Raw genomic sequence first — 25,334 nt, 5'->3', positions numbered from 1 at the left:
AATCTTTTGGTTTTTATTAATGAAAACTATATATATATTAATGTTCAAATCCAAATTAGTTTTACATTTCATTAAGTTCCAATAATATGTAATGATAATTAACCGCAATTGCTACTTAATCATAATTAAATATCTACAGATGAATTTTGTAGAGTTGATAACATTCATCATGCTTAAACTGTTTTCTTGTGTTGTCTTCAACAAATTTGGTACGAGCTTTAATTTTTAGTTAGTCGATTGAAAACCCAGGATGATCCCCTTTTATCATCCACAAAATTTGCGCATATTTTTTCCCACATCTTTATTGATAAAGCAATATCTTTCTTGAAGACAATCATTTCTTCTTCATGAATTTACACGACTTAGCGCCTAAACCTTTGAAACACCGTGTCCCGTAAATCAAAAGTGACTAATTAAAATCTCTATCACTGCAACTGATATCCAACATCGAATTAGAGAAACATCTTCTTCTCAACAGAAGCGAGTACTATCCACTTTGGTGTAGCCATCACTAGCCATGTTGAAATGATGAATTTAAAGTTGAGATGGTGTGAGTTGAAATGATATTGAAGTTGCATATTTATAGGGGGTGAGTTCTTGGCCGTTAGATGATGATCTGCCGATCGATGATCATAGCGATGAGCGAAAAAAAGACTAGCGTTGACGTTATTCTGAACGTCAAGCGATTCGGGGACCATCAAACAAAGGAATCTCTCTCGCTCTCTAGATGCTATGTCGCGTATGCCTAAATGATACTTTCTCCATTTTAAAAGAGATACTTTCAGTTTTTCATTTTAACCTGAAAATAGGCCAAATTGAAAAAGTGAAAGTATTTCTTTTTTAAAATGAAGGTAATATATTTGACACTTGAGCACATATTTTTGCCATTTTTCCGTATCCATGATGGGTATAAAAGTGGCACATTATGTCGACACATATATAATAATAGGTTTTAGGAACCATATTCTTTGAACTGAGGCAAGGAAGCCCAAATCCACAAGCTTCTACAGGTTTTGATTTCTCTGACTTTGTAGGAACCTATTTTTTACTTATATTTTTACAAAAGTGATTTTTATTAACTTCGTCCATCCTATATTGAATATTTTTAAAATTGATTTATGTTGAGTGTGGAAAATTTTCGAAAAAAAAAGTCTCCTGCCTAACCAAGTTTAAGAGGTGTCGGCCGGAAGTGATACACTTACCGAGTGTTTATCCCATTTTTCATTCCGACAGGGAAATCAACGGATCCGGCCGCTTTCTTAGCATTGACAACGATGAATGGGTAAAGCCGGCCCAACAATTTATTAGAGGCGGGATTTTTACTCGGGATTTTTGCTCCCCCACATTTTCCACCGTCAATAAACTTTTTCGTTTTTAAATTGCCGATCCACTGTCCCACCCACCTCGTTTACCAATTCAAGCGAGAGAAAAATCGGAGAATCCATGGATCAAATGGTTGGCCCCCGAATAGCTATTACTCATCTTCTCCAAATTTTCTCCTAATTAAATCCCCAAAACCCTAACTTACCTGTAATTTTGGGTTTTTGTAATCTTCATCTTCGATTTAAGGGTAATTCTTTAAGAATTATCATCTGTAAATTTTAAATGATGTTAGTCCTCTTGTTTTTCTCCTAATGCTCTTGATTTTGACTCGTAATATTTGCTTGTCTGTTTCGATTATAGGGTCCAAATGGTGACCCATCGGAGTACAATAATTGTCGAAGTAATGAAGATAATCCATGAATTGAATTGCTACTTGCTGATTTGTCTTATACAAGTAAGATTTACTATCCTTTCAGTTAATTTGGCATGTGATTTTGTTAATCATCCGTCTGTTTCTTAAACCTCAATTGTTGAGATTTAGGTCCTAGACTGTGATTTAGTTGGCACAGAACATGTCATGGATTGAAAACTACTTCCATATCTGCGTGTTAAATTATATATCTAACCGCACATGTAGTTTGCGAGCTGGTATTAGTCATTTTCAGTCATGTTCAATGTTTCCCATTCTTGATAGCTTTCTGCATCATTAGAATTTTAGGTTGTTCGCCGTTTAATGCTTAGAAGTTAGGTGAGGATAAGTATTTTATGGATGCCTTTGTCTACCAGAAATTTTAGAAACGGAGTCAATTTATTGCATCATTTTAATACATCTAGAGCAGCGTTAGAGAATTACCATTTTTAAGATTTATGTTAAACACTGAACCCACAAGACCCGTAAACAATAGCTTCTGCTGGAATGATAAATTTAAGTAGCTTTAACGACTGCATTATTATCTGAATGTGAACCTAACACCATTCACATGATAATCACTTTACACTGCTAATAAATTAATTATCTCGTCCACGTTAGCGTAAGAAGAGCCACCAGGTGATGTGGCTTCTTCAGCTTTCTTCTTCAACTCCATGGCCCTACTCTTCATCTCTTTACCCGTTTCACCTTCCATTAACTCTCTCACCATCTTTTCAACTTCATCTCTCTTCACCTCATTATCAATTTCCATTCCAACACCCCAATGGTTACAAGAGTAACTGCAGTTTGTTAGTTGATCCCCGAAAAATGGCCAACAGATCATAGGAACTCCACTTGATAAGCTTTCTAAAGTTGAATTCCATCCACAGTGTGTTAAGAAACCAGCTATGGATGGGTGATTCAGTACATATTCCTGTGGACACCAACTTGCGAGCAGACTTCTTTCTTTGGTTTCTATTACGAACTCAGGGGGGAGTATTGCAGACTCACCAACTACGAGATCAGGTCGGATAATCCAGAAAAAAGGGTGTTTAGTATTAGCCAGTCCCCAAGCCAATTCCACAAGTTGCTGAGTGGTTATAACAGCTATGCTGCCAAAATTAACATACATGACTGAATTGGGTTCTTTGGAATCAAGCCACCTGATACACTTGGTATCCTCTTTCCACATATTTGATCCAATTGACTGCAGCCCATGTTGTGGAATTTGATTGTCAAGATTGTGAAGAGGACCAATGGTGTAAATCTGAGGCAGTGATAACTGAGACTTGAATGCATCCAGTACCTCGATTTCTAACTCATCAAAAGTATTGAAAATCCAGGCTGTGGCTTCATAACTCCGTTTAACTTCTCTTAAAACATAGTTCAGTATGGCGTCATTAGGATCCGTTGTTCGAACGGAGCTAGGAAGATCTCTGAACAAGATATTCTTAATTCCAGGTATCCAGTCAATTTGGGTGTCCATACACCCATTTGTGAAACAACTTTCATCTGCAGTCACAGGACAAAAAAGTTAATGTTTCACAATTAGATCTTGATCTTGATTCATGATTCAAGAATGGAAAATATGTCAAGAACGCTTGGCTTCCTTATGTGTGTACCTTTGAGTGGAACAAGACCTCTTTCAATGAGATGAGGATAATGCATGAAACAAGCGAGGCTACTGAAGCTAATAGTATGAAACAACAAGTCTGGGATTTCTAGCTCTTTAGCTACTTGGAGTGTGAAGCTCATTCCTGCGTCAGAAACTATGCAGGTCACAAGAGGGACATTCGACACTGAATTGTTGTTTAGTCTATGGACAAGGTTCCGGAAAGGTTCTAAGCAAGTTGTTTGGGTGGATATGCAGAGTGATACAATATCTTGGGTGGCATTTGGATTGGTTGGTGGTGGAAGACCATCAGGGATTGTTTCAAAATGAAAATCAGGCAAGCCTATAAGTGAATCTGGTCCTCTCGAATTGAGTAATCGTTGATGATTGAATTCTGTATTCACGAAGGTTACATGAGATCCTCTGTGATGAAGAATTTTTGATAGCTTCATCATGGGACTTATGTGACCCTGAGCTGGAAATGGGATACAAACTACATGAGGCTTCTTGATCATCTTCAAATATTGATGTTTCTTCTAGTTTTTCCTTCTTCTTACAAGAAAAATAGCAGGCCTTGAAGTTAAGGCAGAGAGTGTGGATTAGAAGGAAAATGAATGGTCCATAGAGTTAATACAATTAGTTGAGTTTTTAAGGTTGTGGCCTACGTAGTAAATGCAGTTGCCTACTAGCAGTGAATTGTCTTTACTGATTAGTGGATTATTTAGCCAGAACGATTATTGATATTAACCATGTTACTACAGGAGTTCAACCATAGCATTTTACAGTCGTTGTCACCAAATACATTAGCCCATGGTTTATCTCCAAGAAACTCATACTCACCAAAGATTGTCAACCATTGGATATTTAAGCAAATCATAATGGCAACCATGGCCGATCATGACAGCAAAATATACATAACTCCCTTCACCTGTTAATTATTTTCTAGGATTTTGGATCTTCACATTTCCATAAATTGCAAAAAAGATTAGTGCTCTTCCTTTTCTTGATTTTGACTAATAAACTTTCTCATAATTTTTACTTTGCTGTCTTTTATTTTATTTAAACTTCAATTACAGGGTGTAAATGGTGAGACATTGGAGTACAAGTATAAGGAAAAAGAACGAAGGAAGGATCCCTGAATTCAACCATTACTTGCTAATTTGTCTTGTACAAGTAAGATCTATTGTCCTTTCTGTATATAACTCGTGTTAATTGGCATGTGTTTATTCTCATTCCTGTCTTACATCCAGTTATTAAGATTTCGGTCCTAGTTTGTAATTTAGTCATTACAAAACATGGCATGGTTCTCAGTCTTGATAGCTTACTGAGTCATTACAGTTTTGGATTGTTTTCCATTTAATGCATAGAAAGTTGAGTGTATGAAGACGGGCTTGTCTACTTAACATTGTTAGAGTCAATTTACGGCATCATTTGAATCCATTTTGAGCAGCATTAGAGGGTAATCATTTTTAAGATTTACGTGGAACGCTAACCCCCCCGAGACGCATGTACATGATTGCTTTTATTGGAATGAAATTTTGCAAGTAGCTTAACAAAGGACCGAGGACGGGTCTAGTACTGGTAGCTAAGAACTTAACATTATTCACTCGGCAGTGATTTTACACTCCCAGAGTAGTTTGTTAATTATCTCGTCAATATTAGTGTAAGAAGAGCCACCGGGTGATGTGGCCACTTCGGCTTTCTTCTTCCACTCCATGGCTTTGCTCTTCATCTCATTCCCGATTTCTCCTTCCATTAACTCTCTCACTAGCTTTTCAACTTCATTTCTCTTCACCTTATTATCAATCTCCATTCCAACTCCCCAATGGTTACATAAGTAGCTGCAATTTGTTTGTTGATCTGCGAAAAATGGCCAGCAGATCATAGGAACTCCATTAGATAAGCTTTCTAAACTTGAATTCCAACCACAGTGTGTTAAGAAACCAGCTACGGATGGGTGACTCAGTACGTATTCCTGTGGACACCAACTTGCGAGCATACCTCTTTCTTTGGTTTCTTCTATGAACTCAGGGGGGAGCATTGCTGACTCACCAACTACCAGATCGGGTCGGATGATCCATAAGAAAGTGTGTTTAGTATTAGCCAGCCCCCAAGCAAATTCTACCAGTTGTTGAGCAGTCATAACAGCTATGCTGCCAAAATTTACGTACAAGACTGAATCAGGTTTCTTGGACTCCAGCCATTCTAGACATTTGGTTTCTTCTTTCCATAGATTTGATCCGATAGACTGCAATTGATGATTTGGAATCTGATTGTGGAGATTGTGAATAGGACCAATGGTGTAAATTGGAGGCAGTGATAACTGTGACTTGAATGCATCCAATAACTCCACATCTAACTCATCAAAAGTATTGAAAACCAATGCTGTAGCTTCATAAGTTCCGGCAACTACTTTTAAAGCAAAGTTCAATATGGGATCATTAGGATCCGTTGTTCGAACAAAAGTAGGAAGATCTCTAAACAAGATATTCTTAATTCCAGGTATCCTGTCAATTTGGGTGTCCATAAACCCATTTGTGAAACAACTTTCATCTGCAAAACAAGCAAAAAGTTAGTCTTGCACAACTGATTCATGATTCAAGAATGGATAATATGTCAATAATATATGCTCGGTGCCTTATATGTGTACCTTTGAGTGGAACAAGACCTCTTTCAATGAGATGAGGATAATGCATGAAACAAGCGAAGCTACAGAAGCTAAAAGTCCAAAACAAAAATTCTGGGATTTCCAGCTCTTTTGCTACTTGGAGAGTGAAGCTCATGCATGCATCAGAAACTATGCAGGTCACGGGAGGGACGTTCGACAATGAAGTGTTGTTGAGTTTGTAGACAAGGTTCCGAAAAGGTTCCAAACAAGTATTTTGTGTGGATATGCAGAGTGATACAATGTCTTGGGTGGCATTTAGATCGGTTGGTGGTGGAAGACCATCGGGGATTGTTTCGAAATGAAAATCTGGCAAGCCTCTAAGTGAATCTGGTCCTCTTGAATTGAGCAACCGCTGGTGATTGAATTCTGTATTCACGAAGGTTACATGAAATCCTCTGAGATGAAGAATTTTTGCTAGGTTTATCATGGGACTTATGTGACCCTGAGCTGGATATGGGATGCAGGCTACATGAGGCTTCTTCATCATCCTCAAATATGTGATGTTTCTTCTAGTTTTGGCCTTCCTTTTATAGGTAAAAACAGAAGGGGTTGTAGATAGAAGAATGATAAATGATTTTTAGAGTTAATATAAGTAGTTGAGTTCTTGTGGTTAGGTTAATGTAGCTGCATACTAGCAGTGAATTGTTCGTACGGATAACTGAGTGCTGGATAACCATAACAATTATAGATGTTAACCATGTCAGTATAGTAGTTCAACCATAGCATTTATAGTCATTTATAGTTATTGTCGTCAAATACATAAGCCCTTGGATTGTCACCGAGAAAATTATACTCATCAAAGATTGTTACATTGGATAAACTAAGTGAATCACATTGAAAAGCATGGCTATCATGATAGCTAAATGTACAGAATTCCCTTAACTAGTCAACTACTTTAGGCTGCTTGTTGCTCATCCTTATTTCTGCTAACAAGTACAGTGTTTACAATCTTATTGATATTAACGTACGAAGAGCCACCAAGTACAGTGGCTTCTTCAGCTTTTTTCTTCCACTCTAAAGCTTTGGTTTTCATTTTCTTACCCTTTTTGCTTTCCATTACTTGTCTCACTGATTTTTCAACTTTATTTCTCTGAACAGCGCTATCGATCTCAATGCCAACTCCCCAATTCTTACATGAGTACCTAGAATTTGTCTGTTGGTCCCCCTGAAAAGGCCAACAAATTATAGGAACCCCACTAGACAAGCTTTCGAGGGTTGAGTTCCACCCAGAGTGTGTCAAGAATCCAGCTATCGATGGGTGGTTCAGGACATCTTCTTGTGGGCACCAACTTGTTAGAAGCCCTCTTTCTTTTGTTTCTTCCACGAACTCGGGTGGCAGCATCGCTGACTCACCAGCTACCAGGTCAGGTCTGACGATCCATAAGAAATTGTGCTTACTGTTTGCTAGACCCCATGCGAATTCGACAAGTTGATTAATGGTAATAATGGTGGTGCTGCCAAAATTCACGTACATGACTGAGTTGGGTTCTTTTGAATCAAGCCATTTTAGACACTTGGTATCTTCTTTCCACATATTAGATCCAAGCGACTGCAACTCATTTTTCGAGATCTGATTGAGGAGTAGCTGAAGAGGACCAATGGTGTAAATAGGGGGCAGGGACAACTGAGACTTGAATGCAGTCAAAACCTCCATCTCCAGAGCATCAAAGGTATTGAAGAGCATTGCTGTAGCTTCATAAGCTCTTCCAATGACTTGCAATGAAAATTCAATCATGGCATTATTGGGATCTGTTATTAAGAAGGAACTCGGAAGATCTCTTATCCGGATATCTTTCATTCCTGGTATCCACTCGACTGGGGTATCCAGGTACTCGTCGGTGATGCTCTCATCTGCAGTACACACATAATAAGGAAAAGCTTAAAACTTTATTATTGGCTTAAGTAAAGTGCAACAAAATTCTCCTTATCAACAATGAACCTGTGGATCATATCACAATTATGCTTACCTTTGAGTGGGACAAGTCCTCTTTTGGCGAATTCAGGATAGTGCAGAAAACTACCGAAGAAACAGAAGCTAATCGCCCAGTATGATATTACTGGGATTCCAAGCTCTCTACCTGCTTGTAAAGTGAAGCTCATGCAAGCATCAGAAATGATGTAGCTTACTGGAGGGACATTTGAATATGTATTACTGTTTTTAAGCTTGTTGATAAGGTTTCGGAAAGGTTCTAAGCAATTCTGTTGGGTTGCACCGACAAGAGCTAAGATATCCTGGCCATCATTCGGATCTGTTGATGGAAGACCATCAGAAATTTTTTCGAAGCTGAAATCAGGTAAGCCTTCTAGTGAATCTGGTCCCCTTGAATTTAAAATACGTTGATGATTGAATTCTGTGTTGACGAAGGTTATATGAAAACCTCGGAAATGAAGAATTTTTGCTAGCTTCATCATGGCACTGATGTGACTCTGGAGGGTATGGGATGCAAACCACATGAACTTTCTCCATATCTGTTCAGTCTGGTTTTCTCAATCGGTTTCTCAAAACAATAGGTTGTAGGTTCTAATCTTTGTTTACTCACAAAGTTTGCACTACTTCTAAGTTTAGGTGTCTGCCTTCATATATAGAACAAAACACGTGAGGTTCAAGAATACGTGAGTGCAAGAACTTTCCATTTTTTCAGTACATTAAGGACTAGGACCACCAGGTCAAACATGACAACAGAGCGGGACCCTTACCCTTAAGAAAACTAATATGTGGCTAGATATTATCTTGTTATAGTATGTTTATTGATGTTGTTTGAAAATTCTGAACATGGGTGTTGCTAAAGTATGACTGTTTAGATAAAGTGGAAATAAATAAAATCCCAAGGAATATCTTGTATAGTATGTTTGAATTTTCTAACTTTTTAAGTGTGTTTTTGGATCTTTAGAACAAGACTAATGAGTCATTAGTAATGACCTATGTATTCCACAAATTGCATAGGCGCGTGAAATTTGCAGCTGCTTGATCGGCCAAATTCTGGTGTATATCGAAAATCACTAATTGTTGCCCGACTTTACATCACTGACCAAGTTGGCCAATATGTTTTTGTCGATGAAAACCTTGCTTTTTACAACGTGAGCTTGTTTAGTACGCCCGTTTGATAATAAATCTTGAAATATGAAGCTTATCATCTTATAATGTTTTTTTTTGTCAGATTACGACGGTTATAAATAGAGGATATGGAGCGGCAAGAGAATGATTATAATATAAAGACATGGCACGACAAGAGAATGCTTGTAACATAAAGGTAATTCATATTTATTAGCTCTTCAATCTTTCCTGGTAAACCGTAATATAATTGAGAATGGTGTATACTTTAGTAAGCTAGTCATACATAACTTCAACCGAGTTCTGACAATCATAGTCTTATTGGTATTTGATTTTCCTAACAAGTATTTCATTTATAATCTTGTCCGAAGTAGCATAAGAGGAACCACCAGCTGAAGTTGCCTCTTCTGCTTTCTTCTTCCACTCCATGGCTTTATTTCTCATCTTGTTACCTTTCTCTCCTTCCATTAATTCTCGCACCAACCTCTCAACCTCATCTATCTTCACATTGCTATCAATCTCCATGCCAACTCCCCATTCGTTACACAAGTACCTGCAAATTGTTTGTTGGTCTCCGAAAAATGGCCAACATATAACTGGAACTCCACTGCATATGCTTTATAGTGTCGAGTTCCAACCACAATGTGTTAAGAATCCAGCTATTGATGGGGTATTCGGAACAGCTTCTTGCAGGCACCAACTTGCTAGCAGTCCTCTTCACTTGATTTCTTCTCTGAACTCAGGTGCCAGCACCACCGACTACCAGATCAGGCCTTATAATCCATAAGAAGTTATGCTTGTTGTTTGCTAGTCCCATGGGAATTCAAGGAGTTCCTGAGTAGTCATAACAGTGGCGCGGCCGAAATTGACATACACAATCGAGTTGGGTTCTTTGGAATCAAGCCAATTCACACTTGATATCTTCTTTCACAGATTTGATCCTATAGAGAGTGTCTCATTTTGTGGAATCTGGTTGATGTAACTGGAGAGGACCAACTGTGTAAATATGTGGCAGTGGCAGTCTAAAACCTCCATCTCCAGGGCATCAAAGATATTGAAAATGAGGGCTGTGGGGTCATAAGTTTTTCCCGATTTTCTTATTGAAGCATGGTGTAGTTGTGGAAAATCACACAACTCCACCTTTGTAATGATAATAACACAAAGCTTAAGTCATATAAACTCGAACATTAATGATATTATTCATCACTTTGACGCTTATATGATCTTTCGAAACACATCTATTATGATTGCTCTTACAATGGATTATTCAAATTAGGATTCATGCACAACAACTGAGAAATATAAAGATATAAGCTAAGTTGTAAGATTAGTAGCTGATCCAGTGAATCGGGAGAACTTCAACTCAGACCGGAGGATTTACAATTTGATTTTAGACATAAAGAGTATGCTTAAGAATAAAGCTCTCTGCCAATGCAATTATGTGCCAAAAGATTTAGATCAAGCGCCAAAATATGATTGGGGCCCTCGGTAATTGCTCGATGTATGTCAAAGAATCGTTAATGGTTTTTGCGGAGTGTTCTAGGTAAGAATCAATATTTTTCACACTATTTATTTATCATTTTAACATGGTAATGTACTAACCACCAATGTTATTATTTTTGGTATTGGTGGTATACATATTTTCATGTTTGTGAACCTTCTCTTCACAATCACACCAATGTTTTTCCAAGCATGCATAAGTACGATGCCGATAATTTGCGGAAAAAAAATGATTAAAGATGGTCAACATGCTTCCCTTGTTCATAGGACTCAACAATTGTGTATATAAAGCCCTAACCTTGTTCATATGTTGTATGCAATAGTCCCTTAGTTCGAAGAAATAGAAGCCCAAAGAATGCTAGAGCCGAGGATTGTGTTATAGAGTCTTATTTTTGAAGTATGGCAAAAGACTACTTCTTACTTCACATACGGAACAAGCTGAAAATTTGATCCAAGAGCTTAGTTCTATAAATGATTACCTATATTGGTTCAACACTATTTTCAAGCCCGATATTGCTATGCAACTGTTAAATTTGGATTGGATGGATTATCAAGCTTTAGATAGGACGCCGCTTGGTGATCCCTTCCTAACCTCCAAAAGAGACATGTGATGAATTTTTTACATCCTAATTAAGCAGGTTCATCGTCGACTATGTCACCATTTTCTTGGGACGTAGAGACTCTATCTAGATTATCCATGTCTGGAGATATAGTTGTTGTTCCGATTGTTCCTAGTGAACTAGAAAAGACTTACTTATAATGGGTGGGTATGGGGGTAGGGGTGGTGATGCTGGTGGTTGATGCTACATCGGAGAAGTTTCAGAACCAGTTGAACGATTATTATGATCTACTACATACATGGATTTCAGAGATTCCATTTGAGTTAGATGCAAAGAGTGAGGGAACGCATAATATTTAACATGAGTATTTCTGGATATTTCTGTCATGGTGGAACAAGTACGATTCATGGTAGTATAATCCCAAGTCATGGTAGCAGAAGTACGAGTCCCGATATATGCTCTAGTCCTGGCCGTAAAGATACAAGTCCTGGTGGTTCAACTTAGCGAAGGCGTGGAAGTGAAATAAGTCAAAAAAAATTAAGAAGGGGCCCCGTACATATTGTACTGGTAGATAGTTCTACTTTAAATGTAGTGTTAGATACTCAAGTACATGGAGGTAATAAAGTCATGGACATGGAAACCACTACTAGAGGTTTGTTTAACCAATTTACAACTAACACTATGACTCCTGCTTGTGGCTTGACCATTGAAGTAATTAGGAAATCTATTTTGTTTACCCCAATTACCTCAATCTCATCAGCATATTACGCATTTCAAACTCACGTATTAATTTCAAGATTGCTTTTATGTTCCCCTGCACCCAGTGAACCCGTTTATTTTTCAAGGTTATGACGATTTTGAAGAGACTCAACCACCAGTCAATCTCAAACCGGCTCAATCTTTGAAACGATAAACAACACTCTTGATCCAGAAAGCATGATCAATTGTATCTTTAATGGTGAGGGAAATAGGTAGTCTATGGATATAATTTAATTTAAGTATATTTTTAATGTAATCTTTTGGTTTTTATTAATGAAAACTATATATATATTAATGTTCAAATCCAAATTAGTTTTACATTTCATTAAGTTCCAATAATATGTAATGATAATTAACCGCAATTGCTACTTAATCATAATTAAATATCTACAGATGAATTTTGTAGAGTTGATAACATTCATCATGCTTAAACTGTCTTCTTGTGTTGTCTTCAACAAATTTGGTACGAGCTTTAATTTTTAGTTAGTCGATTGAAAACCCAGGATGATCCCCTTTTATCATCCACAAAATTTGCGCATATTTTTTCCCACATCTTTATTGATAAAGCAATATCTTTCTTGAAGACAATCATTTCTTCTTCATGAGTTTACACGACTTAGCGCCTAAACCTTTGAAACACCGTGTTTCGTATATCAAAAGTGACTAATTAAAATCTCTATCACTGCAACTGATATCCAACATCGAATTAGAGAAACATCTTCTTCTCTACAGAAGCGAGTACTAGCCACTTTGGTGTAGCCATCACTAGCCATGTTGAAATGATGAATTTGAAGTTGAGATGGTGTGAGTTGAAATGATATTGAAGTTGCGTATTTATAGGGGGTGAGTTCTTGGCCGTTAGATGATGATCTGCCGATCGATGATCATAGCGATGAGCGAAAAAAAGACTAGCGTTGACGTTATTCTGAACGTCAAGCGATTCGGGGACCATCAAACAAAGGAATCTCTCTCGCTCTCTAGATGCTATGTCGCGTATGCCTAAATGATACTTTCTCCATTTTAAAAGAGATACTTTCAGTTTTTCATTTTAACCTGAAAATAGGCCAAATTGAAAAAGTGAAAGTATTTCTTTTTTAAAATGAAGGTAATATATTTGACACTTGAGCACATATTTTTGCCATTTTTCCGTATCCATGATGGGTATAAAAGTGGCACATTATGTCGACACATATATAATAATAGGTTTTAGGAACCATATTCTTTGAACTGAGGCAAGGAAGCCCAAATCCACAAGCTTCTACAGGTTTTGATTTCTCTGACTTTGTAGGAACCTATTTTTTACTTATATTTTTACGAAAGTGATTTTTATTAACTACGTCCATCCTATATTGAATATTTTTAAAATTGATTTTATGTTGAGTGTGGAAAATTTTCGAAAAAAAAGTCTCCTTCCTAACCAAGTTTAAGAGGTGTCGGCCGGAAGTGATACACTTACCGAGTGTTTATCCCATTTTTCATTCCGACAGGGAAATCAACGGATCCGGCCGCTTTCTTAGCATTGACAATGATGAATGAGTAAAGCCGGCCCAACAATTTATTAGAGGCGGGATTTTTACTCGGGATTTTTGCTCCCCCACATTTTCCACCGTCAATAAACTTTTTCGTTTTTAAATTGCCGATCCACTGTCCCACCCACCTCGTTTACCAATTCAAGCGAGAGAAAAATTGGAGAATCCATGGATCAAATGGTTGGCCCCCGAATAGCTATTACTCATCTTCTCCAAATTTTCTCCTAATTAAATCCCCAAAACCCTAACTTACCTGTAATTTTGGGTTTTTGTAATCTTCATCTTCGATTTAAGGGTAATTCTTTAAGAATTATCATCTGTAAATTTTAAATGATGTTAGTGTTGGGTATATTACTAATAAAGTAACTGAGAAGAAGATACTTAGCTCAAAATAATGTTGCTGATGTTGCTGCACAGAAAATGTAGAGGCACGTAGACTACGCTGTCATAAAGGCAATATCGCCTGCCACTCCTCTGAGATGCTACAGCAGTTGGCGAGTCACCTCCAGGATACAACTACAGTTAGTACCCCTCAATGTAGCATACAATGATGGTACCCTTAGAGCTTGGCAGAACTTAAAACAGTAGAAGAGATGTTTACAGAAAAACTAAGGGAGAGTAGAAGAGATATTTCTCTGTGGTGTGTGTTTTCTGAGATTACAACTACTCTCTTATATAGTGTTTGTGTAGTTACAAACAAGAAAGAAAACCCATGCGTATGACAGAAAAAACTGGTTATGTTGGGTTAAAGATAGTGCAACAAAAGTTGTTTTGTCAGGCATGGAGCAGTGTGTTGCTGCCAAGCCAAATACGTACATACAAGGAAGCCAAGACAAGCACGTTCAGACAAAGAAGTCAGGTCAAAACTCGTGCAGACAAAGAAGCCAAGACAAGCACGTTCAGACAAAGAAGAGATTCTTCTACTTGTGTGGAAAACACGTACAAAAAATTTCAGCAAAAAGATAGGATCTAATACACCCACACCCACACCCACACCCACACCCACACCCACACCCACACCCACACCCGAACCCGAGCCCGAGCCCGACCGACCGACCGGACGGACGGCGGCGGCGGCGTGCGTGCTTCTGTGCGAAGCACCGCGCGTACGGGAAAGGCAACCTTGCCCTAGTCTAAGCCTCCCCCCCAAGCACAAAAGTCTAATGACCCAAGGGCCATGCCCTTATAGCCAACTCTATGGTATTTATGTCTAAAACTCTTTAGATTTTAGTCAATGTGGGACTATTGTTTTATCTATTCAAAAGAAAAAACAATTAATGGGCAATAGGTCTAGGGATCAAAACATAGTCCATGGAAAAATTGGTAATTTTAAAGCGTTTTTTCTAACAATCCCCCACATGAATGATAAAACATATCGACGAAATACGAGAAAACATAATACATCAATATTAGGCTAAGGTGTCCCAGAGATTGAACCTTAACATAGTGAGAGGTTACCGGAACTGCTTGTTGTTTCGGTGAACACAATGTCTTGAACCGTCAACAGTGAGTGCAATTCAGAAATAACAACCACACTTTGATGTCTCAAAGAAAAAGAAAGCTGCCAAGCTCTTGCCGTTGTGCCCGTTTTGGCCGTGGGCTAAATCCCGGACTTAATGAATGTCTCTAGAGAAAAAGCTCAAATTCTCATAGGAAGCGGCCCCACTTCCAACATCCATATAGGTGAGTCCATTAAGAGTGTCCTGCCACACTCCGCTTTAAGCAAAGCCATGGAACTCATTAAGATCCTGACAGATCATCTTAAAACATGCAGGCATCACTTATCATACGGTTACACCATAGGGAGGGACAAAGATAGTGCTTTCTCTCGACATCACCAAAAATTAGTTATCTCATTGAACCTTGATCTTGGAGCTCCATTCACAAGGTTGAGTGTCCTTCATGGCGATTTATTCTATGAGCTTGAGTCCCATCCCCTTCGATGTGGATCTAACTACCTCTCTAGATAACCCTTTCGTCAAAGGATCTGCAATATTCTCTTTAGACCTTACAAAGTCTATAGAGATGATGCCAGTAGAGAGTAGTTGTTTCACTGTCTTGTGTCTTCTTCGAAGATGTATAGACTTTCCGTTGTATACACTATTCTTTGCGCATCCAATAGCAGCTTGACTGTCACAGTGGATTGCGATCGAAGACACAGGCTTGGGCCAGAGTGGAATTCCACCCAGGAAACCTCGTATCCATTCAGCTTCCTCTCCAGCTTTCTCCAAGGCTATAAACTCAGACTCCATGGTGGATCGGGCTATACATGTCTGTTTGGTAGACTTCCATGACACAGACGCACCACCAAGTGTGAAGATGTACCCGCTAGTGGATTTGCACTCATCTGAGTCTGATATCCAGTTAGCATCACAATACCCTTCTAGCACAGCAGGATACTTCCCAAAACTTAGGCAATAGTTTGAAGTTCCTCTCAGGTACCATAGAACTCTGTAGAGAGCATTCCAGTGATCCTGCCCAGGGTTGCAAGTGTACCTGCTTAATCTACTCACAGTATAGGAAATATCAGGTCTTGTACAGTTCATTAAATACATAAGACTGCCAATAACACGAGAATACTCAAGTTGATAAATACCCTCACCCTTGTTCTTTTTCAATTTGCAATTGGGATCATAAGGAGTAGTTGCAGGTTTAGCATTTTCATGATTAAATCTCTTAAGCACAGTTTCAACATAATGAGATTGACTAAGACTATATCCATCAGACATCTTTCTGATTTTCATCCCTAAGATTACATCAGCAGGGCCTAAGTCTTTCATGTCAAAGTTTTCGTTAAGCATGCTTTTAGTGGTATTGATACTATCAAGGTTACTACCTAATATGAGCATATCATCAACATATAGGCACACAATAACATGAGAATCATCCACAGATTTAATGTAAACACATTTATCAGATTCATTAACCTTGAATCCATTAGATATCATTACATGATTAAATTTTTCATGCCACTGTTTAGGTGCTTGTTTTAAACCATACAAAGATTTTTTCAGTTTGCATACTTTATCTTCAAAACCTTTCACAACAAAACCTTCCGGTTGGTCCATATAAATTTCTTCATTCAAATCACCATATAAAAAAGCAGTTTTAACATCCATCTGATGTATATGCAAATCATAAATAGAAGCAATAGCAATCAGCATCCGGATAGAAGTGATTCTAGTGACCGGTGAATAGGTATCAAAGAAATCTAATCCTTCCTGTTGTTTGTACCCCTTAGCTACCAACCTAGCTTTGTGTTTTTCTATAGTTCCATCTGTTCTAAGTTTCCTTTTGAAGACCCACTTGCAACCTATGGTTTTACTACCAGGAGGTAAGTCTACAAGCTCCCAAGTTTCATTTTGTTGAATGGAATCCCACTCATTATTTGAAGCTTCTTCCCAGAAGGGAGCTTCCGGAGAAGTCATAGCTTCCTTATAGGTTTGGGGTTCAGACTCTACCGTAAGAGTCACAAAATCTGGACCGAAATCTTTCTCGGTTCTGACCCTCTTACTTCTTCTAGGTTCGGTTTCAGCATCTAGAGACGGGGGTTGACTAGTCGAAGGAACATCTGAGAGATCATCGCGGACCCTTTTATGAGGTCCAGACCCTAAAGGGAAAATGTGTTCGAAAAACACTGCATCTCTGGATTCCATTATGGTGTTCTCACCAATTACCATGAACCTATAAGCACTAGTGTGCTCAGGATATCCTAGGAAAACACAATCTACAGTTTTAGGTCCTATTTTGGTTTTCTTGGAACGAGGAGTGGCCACCTTGGCCAAACACCCCCACACTTTAAAGTATGCATAGGACGGTTGTCTTCCCTTCCATAACTCATATGGAGTTTTGTCGGATTTCTTAAATGGAACTCGGTTCAAGATATAGCAAGCAGAGAGAATTGCTTCCCCCCACAGGTTCGAAGGTAGCCCTGAACTAGCTAACATAGCGTTCACCATATCTATGAGTGTTCGGTTTTTCCTTTCAGCTACTCCATTCGACTCAGGTGAAGAAGGTGCAGTAGTTTCATGAATGATGCCATTAAGTTTGCAGAATTCTCCTATAGGTATCACATACTCACCGCCTCGGTCCGACCTAAGAGTTTTAATAGTAACACCTCTTTGGTTTTCTACTTCAAGTTTATATAATTTGAAAGCGTCTAGGGCTTCATCTTTACTTCTAAGAAGATAAACCTGACAGTATCTTGAGTGATCATCTATAAAAGTGATGTACCATTTTTTCCCACCTCTAGTTGGTGTTGATTTCAAATCTCCCAAATCGGAGTGGATTAGTTCTAGGGGAGGAAGCCCAAATCCACAAGCTTCTACAGGTTTTGATTTCTCTGACTTTGTAGGAACCCGTTCTTTACTTATATTTTTACGAAAGTGATTTTTATTAAGTGCGTCCATCCTATATTATATATTTTTAAAATTGATTTTATGTTGAGTGTGGAAAATTTCCGAAAAAAGAGTCTCGTGCCTAACCAAGTTTAAGAGGGGTCGGCCGGAAGTGATACACTTACCGAGTGTTTATCCGATTTTTCATTCCGAGAGGGAAATCAACGGGGGTCGGCCGGAAGTGATACACTTACCGAGTGTTTATCCCATTTTTCATTCCGACAGGGAAATCAACGGATCCGGCCGCTTTCTTAGCATTGACAATGATGAATGGGTAAAGCCGGCCCAACAATTTATTAGAGGCGGGATTTTTACTCGGGATTTTTGCTCCCCCACATTTTCCACCGTCAATAAACTTTTTCGTTTTTAAATTGCCGATCCACTGTCCCACCCACCTCGTTTACCAATTCAAGCGAGAGAAAAATTGGAGAATCCATGGATCAAATGGTTGGCCCCCGAATAGCTATTACTCATCTTCTCCAAATTTTCTCCTAATTAAATCCCCAAAACCCTAACTTACCTGTAATTTTGGGTTTTTGTAATCTTCATCTTCGATTTAAGGGTAATTCTTTAAGAATTATCATCTGTAAATTTTAAATGATTTTAGTCCTCTTGTTTTTCTCCTAATGCTCTTGATTTTGACTCGTAATATTTGCTTGTCTGTTTCGATTATAGGGTCCAAATGGTGACCCATCGGAGTACAATAATTGTCGAAGTAATGAAGATAATCCATGAATTGAATTGCTACTTGCTGATTTGTCTTATACAAGTAAGATTTACTATCCTTTCAGTTAATTTGGCATGTGATTTTGTTAATCATCCGTCTGTTTCTTAAACCTCAATTGTTGAGATTTAGGTCTTAGACTGTGATTTAGTTGGCACAGAACATGTCATGGATTGAAAACTACTTCCATATCTGCGTGTTAAATTATATATCTAACCGCACATGTAGTTTGGGAGCTGGTATTAGTCATTTTCAGTCATGTTCAATGTTTCCCATTCTTGATAGCTTTCTGCATCATTAGAATTTTAGGTTGTTCGCCATTTAATGCTTAGAAGTTAGGTGAGGATAAGTATTTTATGGATGCCTTTGTCTACCAGAAATTTTAGAAACGGAGTCAATTTATTGCATCATTTTAATACATCTAGAGCAGCGTTAGAGAATTACCATTTTTAAGATTTATGTTAAACACTGAACCCACAAGACCCGTAAACAATAGCTTCTGCTGGAATGATAAATTTAAGTAGCTTTAACGACTGCATTATTATCTGAATGTGAACCTAACACCATTCACATGATAATCACTTTACACTGCTAATAAATTAATTATCTCGTCCACGTTAGCGTAAGAAGAGCCACCAGGTGATGTGGCTTCTTCAGCTTTCTTCTTCAACTCCATGGCCCTACTCTTCATCTCTTTACCCGTTTCACCTTCCATTAACTCTCTCACCATCTTTTCAACTTCATCTCTCTTCACCTCATTATCAATTTCCATTCCAACACCCCAATGGTTACAAGAGTAACTGCAGTTTGTTAGTTGATCCCCGAAAAATGGCCAACAGATCATAGGAACTCCACTTGATAAGCTTTCTAAAGTTGAATTCCATCCACAGTGTGTTAAGAAACCAGCTATGGATGGGTGATTCAGTACATATTCCTGTGGACACCAACTTGCGAGCAGACTTCTTTCTTTGGTTTCTATTACGAACTCAGGGGGGAGTATTGCAGACTCACCAACTACGAGATCAGGTCGGATAATCCAGAAAAAAGGGTGTTTAGTATTAGCCAGTCCCCAAGCCAATTCCACAAGTTGCTGAGTGGTTATAACAGCTATGCTGCCAAAATTAACATACATGACTGAATTGGGTTCTTTGGAATCAAGCCACCTGATACACTTGGTATCCTCTTTCCACATATTTGATCCAATTGACTGCAGCCCATGTTGTGGAATTTGATTGTCAAGATTGTGAAGAGGACCAATGGTGTAAATCTGAGGCAGTGATAACTGAGACTTGAATGCATCCAGTACCTCGATTTCTAACTCATCAAAAGTATTGAAAATCCAGGCTGTGGCTTCATAACTCCGTTTAACTTCTCTTAAAACATAGTTCAGTATGGCGTCATTAGGATCCGTTGTTCGAACGGAGCTAGGAAGATCTCTGAACAAGATATTCTTAATTCCAGGTATCCAGTCAATTTGGGTGTCCATACACCCATTTGTGAAACAACTTTCATCTGCAGTCACAGGACAAAAAAGTTAATGTTTCACAATTAGATCTTGATCTTGATTCATGATTCAAGAATGGAAAATATGTCAAGAACGCTTGGCTTCCTTATGTGTGTACCTTTGAGTGGAACAAGACCTCTTTCAATGAGATGAGGATAATGCATGAAACAAGCGAGGCTACTGAAGCTAATAGTATGAAACAACAAGTCTGGGATTTCTAGCTCTTTAGCTACTTGGAGTGTGAAGCTCATTCCTGCGTCAGAAACTATGCAGGTCACAAGAGGGACATTCGACACTGAATTGTTGTTTAGTCTATGGACAAGGTTCCGGAAAGGTTCTAAGCAAGTTGTTTGGGTGGATATGCAGAGTGATACAATATCTTGGGTGGCATTTGGATTGGTTGGTGGTGGAAGACCATCAGGGATTGTTTCAAAATGAAAATCAGGCAAGCCTATAAGTGAATCTGGTCCTCTCGAATTGAGTAATCGTTGATGATTGAATTCTGTATTCACGAAGGTTACATGAGATCCTCTGTGATGAAGAATTTTTGATAGCTTCATCATGGGACTTATGTGACCCTGAGCTGGAAATGGGATACAAACTACATGAGGCTTCTTGATCATCTTCAAATATTGATGTTTCTTCTAGTTTTTCCTTCTTCTTACAAGAAAAATAGCAGGCCTTGAAGTTAAGGCAGAGAGTGTGGATTAGAAGGAAAATGAATGGTCCATAGAGTTAATACAATTAGTTGAGTTTTTAAGGTTGTGGCCTACGTAGTAAATGCAGTTGCCTACTAGCAGTGAATTGTCTTTACTGATTAGTGGATTATTTAGCCAGAACGATTATTGATATTAACCATGTTACTACAGGAGTTCAACCATAGCATTTTACAGTCGTTGTCACCAAATACATTAGCCCATGGTTTATCTCCAAGAAACTCATACTCACCAAAGATTGTCAACCATTGGATATTTAAGCAAATCATAATGGCAACCATGGCCGATCATGACAGCAAAATATACATAACTCCCTTCACCTGTTAATTATTTTCTAGGATTTTGGATCTTCACATTTCCATAAATTGCAAAAAAGATTAGTGCTCTTCCTTTTCTTGATTTTGACTAATAAACTTTCTCATAATTTTTACTTTGCTGTCTTTTATTTTATTTAAACTTCAATTACAGGGTGTAAATGGTGAGACATTGGAGTACAAGTATAAGGAAAAAGAACGAAGGAAGGATCCCTGAATTCAACCATTACTTGCTAATTTGTCTTGTACAAGTAAGATCTATTGTCCTTTCTGTATATAACTCGTGTTAATTGGCATGTGTTTATTCTCATTCCTGTCTTACATCCAGTTATTAAGATTTCGGTCCTAGTTTGTAATTTAGTCATTACAAAACATGGCATGGTTCTCAGTCTTGATAGCTTACTGAGTCATTACAGTTTTGGATTGTTTTCCATTTAATGCATAGAAAGTTGAGTGTATGAAGACGGGCTTGTCTACTTAACATTGTTAGAGTCAATTTACGGCATCATTTGAATCCATTTTGAGCAGCATTAGAGGGTAATCATTTTTAAGATTTACGTGGAACGCTAACCCCCCCGAGACGCATATACATGATTGCTTTTATTGGAATGAAATTTTGCAAGTAGCTTAACAAAGGACCGAGGACGGGTCTAGTACTGGTAGCTAAGAACTTAACATTATTCACTCGGCAGTGATTTTACACTCCCGGAGTAGTTTGTTAATTATCTCGTCAATATTAGTGTAAGAAGAGCCACCGGGTGATGTGGCCACTTCGGCTTTCTTCTTCCACTCCATGGCTTTGCTCTTCATCTCATTCCCGATTTCTCCTTCCATTAACTCTCTCACTAGCTTTTCAACTTCATTTCTCTTCACCTTATTATCAATCTCCATTCCAACTCCCCAATGGTTACATAAGTAGCTGCAATTTGTTTGTTGATCTGCGAAAAATGGCCAGCAGATCATAGGAACTCCATTAGATAAGCTTTCTAAACTTGAATTCCAACCACAGTGTGTTAAGAAACCAGCTACGGATGGGTGACTCAGTACGTATTCCTGTGGACACCAACTTGCGAGCATACCTCTTTCTTTGGTTTCTTCTATGAACTCAGGGGGGAGCATTGCTGACTCACCAACTACCAGATCGGGTCGGATGATCCATAAGAAAGTGTGTTTAGTATTAGCCAGCCCCCAAGCAAATTCTACCAGTTGTTGAGCAGTCATAACAGCTATGCTGCCAAAATTTACGTACAAGACTGAATCAGGTTTCTTGGACTCCAGCCATTCTAGACATTTGGTTTCTTCTTTCCATAGATTTGATCCGATAGACTGCAATTGATGATTTGGAATCTGATTGTGGAGATTGTGAATAGGACCAATGGTGTAAATTGGAGGCAGTGATAACTGTGACTTGAATGCATCCAATAACTCCACATCTAACTCATCAAAAGTATTGAAAACCAATGCCGTAGCTTCATAAGTTCCGGCAACTACTTTTAAAGCAAAGTTCAATATGGGATCATTAGGATCCGTTGTTCGAACAAAAGTAGGAAGATCTCTAAACAAGATATTCTTAATTCCAGGTATCCAGTCAATTTGGGTGTCCATAAACCCATTTGTGAAACAACTTTCATCTGCAAAACAAGCAAAAAGTTAGTCTTGCACAACTGATGAGGATAACTGAGTGCTGGATAACCATAACAATTATAGATGTTAACCATGTCAGTATAGTAGTTCAACCATAGCATTTATAGTCATTTATAGTTATTGTCGTCAAATACATAAGCCCTTGGATTGTCACCGAGAAAATTATACTCATCAAAGATTGTTACATTGGATAAACTAAGTGAATCACATTGAAAAGCATGGCTATCATGATAGCTAAATGTACAGAATTCCCTTAACTAGTCAACTACTTTAGGCTGCTTGTTGCTCATCCTTATTTCTGCTAACAAGTACAGTGTTTACAATCTTATTGATATTAACGTACGAAGAGCCACCAAGTACAGTGGCTTCTTCAGCTTTTTTCTTCCACTCTAAAGCTTTGGTTTTCATTTTCTTACCCTTTTTGCTTTCCATTACTTGTCTCACTGATTTTTCAACTTTATTTCTCTGAACAGCGCTATCGATCTCAATGCCAACTCCCCAATTCTTACATGAGTACCTAGAATTTGTCTGTTGGTCCCCCTGAAAAGGCCAACAAATTATAGGAACCCCACTAGACAAGCTTTCGAGGGTTGAGTTCCACCCAGAGTGTGTCAAGAATCCAGCTATCGATGGGTGGTTCAGGACATCTTCTTGTGGGCACCAACTTGTTAGAAGCCCTCTTTCTTTTGTTTCTTCCACGAACTCGGGTGGCAGCATCGCTGACTCACCAGCTACCAGGTCAGGTCTGACGATCCATAAGAAATTGTGCTTACTGTTTGCTAGACCCCATGCGAATTCTACAAGTTGATTAATGGTAATAATGGTGGTGCTGCCAAAATTCACGTACATGACTGAGTTGGGTTCTTTTGAATCAAGCCATTTTAGACACTTGGTATCTTCTTTCCACATATTAGATCCAAGCGACTGCAACTCATTTTTCGAGATCTGATTGAGGAGTAGCTGAAGAGGACCAATGGTGTAAATAGGGGGCAGGGACAACTGAGACTTGAATGCAGTCAAAACCTCCATCTCCAGAGCATCAAAGGTATTGAAGAGCATTGCTGTAGCTTCATAAGCTCTTCCAATGACTTGCAATGAAAATTCAATCATGGCATTATTGGGATCTGTTATTAAGAAGGAACTCGGAAGATCTCTTATCCGGATATCTTTCATTCCTGGTATCCACTCGACTGGGGTATCCAGGTACTCGTCGGTGATGCTCTCATCTGCAGTACACACATAATAAGGAAAAGCTTAAAACTTTATTATTGGCTTAAGTAAAGTGCAACAAAATTCTCCTTATCAACAATGAACCTGTAGATCATATCACAATTATGCTTACCTTTGAGTGGGACAAGTCCTCTTTTGGCGAATTCAGGATAGTGCAGAAAACTACCGAAGAAACAGAAGCTAATCGCCCAGTATGATATTACTGGGATTCCAAGCTCTCTACCTGCTTGTAAAGTGAAGCTCATGCAAGCATCAGAAATGATGTAGCTTACTGGAGGGACATTTGAATATGTATTACTGTTTTTAAGCTTGTTGATAAGGTTTCGGAAAGGTTCTAAGCAATTCTGTTGGGTTGCACCGACAAGAGCTAAGATATCCTGGCCAGCATTCGGATCTGTTGATGGAAGACCATCAGAAATTTTTTCGAAGCTGAAATCAGGTAAGCCTTCTAGTGAATCTGGTCCCCTTGAATTTAAAATACGTTGATGATTGAATTCTGTGTTGACGAAGGTTATATGAAAACCTCGGAAATGAAGAATTTTTGCTAGCTTCATCATGGCACTGATGTGACTCTGGAGTGGGTATGGGATGCAAACCACATGAACTTTCTCCATATCTGTTCAGTCTGGTTTTCTCAATCGGTTTCTCAAAACAATAGGTTGTAGGTTCTAATCTTTGTTTACTCACAAAGTTTGCACTACTTCTAAGTTTAGGTGTCTGCCTTCATATATAGAACAAAACACGTGAGGTTCAAGAATACGTGAGGTGCAAGAACTTTCCATTTTTCTTCAGTACATTAAGGACTAGGACCACCAGGTCAAACATGACAACAGAGCGGGACCCTTACCCTTAAGAAAACTAATATGTGGCTAGATATTATCTTGTTATAGTATGTTTATTGATGTTGTTTGAAAATTCTGAACATGGGTGTTGCTAAAGTATGACTGTTTAGATAAAGTGGAAATAAATAAAATCCCAAGGAATATCTTGTTATAGTATGTTTGAATTTTCTAACTTTTTAAGTGTGTTTTTGGATCTTTAGAACAAGACTAATGAGTCATTAGTAATGACCTATGTATTCCACAAATTGCATAGGCGCGTGAAATTTGCAGCTGCTTGATCGGCCAAATTCTGGTGTATATCGAAAATCACTACCAATTGTTGCCCGACTTTACATCACTGACCAAGTTGGCCAATATGTTTTTGTCGATGAAAACCTTGCTTTTTACAACGTGAGCTTGTTTAGTACGCCCACGTTTGATAATAAATCTTGAAATATGAGCTTATCATCTTATAATGTTTTTTTTTGTCAGATTACGACGGTTATAAATAGAGGATATGGAGCGGCAAGAGAATGATTATAATATAAAGACATGGCACGACAAGAGAATGC

General features: G+C 38.3%; 6 protein-coding genes and 1 long non-coding RNA gene across 9 annotated transcripts; 1 reads left to right on the top strand and 6 right to left on the bottom strand.

The window, feature by feature from the left end:
- Positions 1-2,112: 2,112 nt before the first annotated feature.
- On the bottom strand, positions 2,113-3,950 carry LOC113286801 (7-deoxyloganetin glucosyltransferase-like). Its single transcript, XM_026535417.1, has 2 exons — positions 3,355-3,950; positions 2,113-3,244 (listed from the first exon to the last, which is right to left on the bottom strand). The coding sequence occupies exons 1-2, from the start codon at positions 3,857-3,859 to the stop codon at positions 2,316-2,318; spliced, it is 1,434 nt and encodes a 477-aa protein (XP_026391202.1). The 5' UTR covers positions 3,860-3,950; the 3' UTR covers positions 2,113-2,315.
- Positions 3,951-4,844: 894 nt separating this feature from the next.
- LOC113286800 (7-deoxyloganetin glucosyltransferase-like) lies at positions 4,845-6,540 on the bottom strand. Of its 2 annotated transcripts, XM_026535416.1 has the most exons (3): positions 5,995-6,540; positions 5,346-5,897; positions 4,846-5,204 (listed from the first exon to the last, which is right to left on the bottom strand). In XM_026535416.1, the coding sequence occupies exons 1-3, from the start codon at positions 6,497-6,499 to the stop codon at positions 4,948-4,950; spliced, it is 1,314 nt and encodes a 437-aa protein (XP_026391201.1). In that variant the 5' UTR covers positions 6,500-6,540; the 3' UTR covers positions 4,846-4,947. The 2 variants fall into 2 exon arrangements, with proteins under 2 accessions (XP_026391199.1, XP_026391201.1); XM_026535414.1 differs by having other exon boundaries at positions 4,845-5,897.
- Positions 6,541-6,823: 283 nt separating this feature from the next.
- Positions 6,824-8,438, bottom strand: LOC113286802 (7-deoxyloganetin glucosyltransferase-like). The gene is made up of 2 exons (XM_026535418.1): positions 7,980-8,438; positions 6,824-7,863 (listed from the first exon to the last, which is right to left on the bottom strand). Exons 1-2 carry the CDS (start codon positions 8,422-8,424, stop codon positions 6,908-6,910), a joined length of 1,401 nt encoding a protein of 466 aa, XP_026391203.1. The 5' UTR covers positions 8,425-8,438; the 3' UTR covers positions 6,824-6,907.
- Positions 8,439-18,218: 9,780 nt separating this feature from the next.
- LOC113286798 lies at positions 18,219-23,314 on the top strand. The gene is made up of 4 exons (XR_003329521.1): positions 18,219-18,371; positions 18,485-18,578; positions 21,222-21,318; positions 23,185-23,314. It is a non-coding gene; the product is annotated as an uncharacterized LOC113286798 (long non-coding RNA).
- On the bottom strand, positions 18,914-20,751 carry LOC113286795 (7-deoxyloganetin glucosyltransferase-like). Its single transcript, XM_026535411.1, has 2 exons — positions 20,156-20,751; positions 18,914-20,045 (listed from the first exon to the last, which is right to left on the bottom strand). The coding sequence occupies exons 1-2, from the start codon at positions 20,658-20,660 to the stop codon at positions 19,117-19,119; spliced, it is 1,434 nt and encodes a 477-aa protein (XP_026391196.1). The 5' UTR covers positions 20,661-20,751; the 3' UTR covers positions 18,914-19,116.
- Positions 21,646-22,719, bottom strand: LOC113286796 (7-deoxyloganetin glucosyltransferase-like). 2 transcript variants are annotated; one of them, XM_026535413.1, is made up of 2 exons: positions 22,147-22,719; positions 21,655-22,005 (listed from the first exon to the last, which is right to left on the bottom strand). In XM_026535413.1, the coding sequence occupies exons 1-2, from the start codon at positions 22,670-22,672 to the stop codon at positions 21,749-21,751; spliced, it is 783 nt and encodes a 260-aa protein (XP_026391198.1). In that variant the 5' UTR covers positions 22,673-22,719; the 3' UTR covers positions 21,655-21,748. The 2 variants fall into 2 exon arrangements, with proteins under 2 accessions (XP_026391197.1, XP_026391198.1); XM_026535412.1 differs by having other exon boundaries at positions 21,646-22,718.
- LOC113286794 (7-deoxyloganetin glucosyltransferase-like) lies at positions 22,898-24,821 on the bottom strand. Its single transcript, XM_026535410.1, has 2 exons — positions 24,054-24,821; positions 22,898-23,937 (listed from the first exon to the last, which is right to left on the bottom strand). The coding sequence occupies exons 1-2, from the start codon at positions 24,553-24,555 to the stop codon at positions 22,982-22,984; spliced, it is 1,458 nt and encodes a 485-aa protein (XP_026391195.1). The 5' UTR covers positions 24,556-24,821; the 3' UTR covers positions 22,898-22,981.
- Positions 24,822-25,334: the final 513 nt, after the last annotated feature.

Source organism: Papaver somniferum, chromosome 6 (genome assembly GCF_003573695.1).
Source record: "Papaver somniferum cultivar HN1 chromosome 6, ASM357369v1, whole genome shotgun sequence".
NCBI classification, from domain to species: domain Eukaryota; kingdom Viridiplantae; phylum Streptophyta; class Magnoliopsida; order Ranunculales; family Papaveraceae; genus Papaver; species Papaver somniferum.
This window is presented reverse-complemented; position numbering and strand designations above follow the sequence as displayed.

Coding starts and splice junctions, on each gene's coding strand:
- LOC113286801 (XM_026535417.1), bottom strand. CDS start 3,859: ATGATCAAGAAGCCTCATGTAGTTTGTATCCCATTTCCAGCTCAGGGT. Junction 3,245..3,354: donor AGGTCTTGTTCCACTCAAAG/GTACACACATAA, acceptor CTGTGACTGCAG/ATGAAAGTTGTTTCACAAAT.
- LOC113286800 (XM_026535414.1), bottom strand. CDS start 6,499: ATGATGAAGAAGCCTCATGTAGCCTGCATCCCATATCCAGCTCAGGGT. Junction 5,898..5,994: donor AGGTCTTGTTCCACTCAAAG/GTACACATATAA, acceptor CTTGTTTTGCAG/ATGAAAGTTGTTTCACAAAT.
- LOC113286802 (XM_026535418.1), bottom strand. CDS start 8,424: ATGATGAAGCTAGCAAAAATTCTTCATTTCCGAGGTTTTCATATAACC. Junction 7,864..7,979: donor AGGACTTGTCCCACTCAAAG/GTAAGCATAATT, acceptor TGTGTACTGCAG/ATGAGAGCATCACCGACGAG.
- LOC113286795 (XM_026535411.1), bottom strand. CDS start 20,660: ATGATCAAGAAGCCTCATGTAGTTTGTATCCCATTTCCAGCTCAGGGT. Junction 20,046..20,155: donor AGGTCTTGTTCCACTCAAAG/GTACACACATAA, acceptor CTGTGACTGCAG/ATGAAAGTTGTTTCACAAAT.
- LOC113286796 (XM_026535412.1), bottom strand. CDS start 22,672: ATGGACACCCAAATTGACTGGATACCTGGAATTAAGAATATCTTGTTT.
- LOC113286794 (XM_026535410.1), bottom strand. CDS start 24,555: ATGGAGAAAGTTCATGTGGTTTGCATCCCATACCCACTCCAGAGTCAC. Junction 23,938..24,053: donor AGGACTTGTCCCACTCAAAG/GTAAGCATAATT, acceptor TGTGTACTGCAG/ATGAGAGCATCACCGACGAG.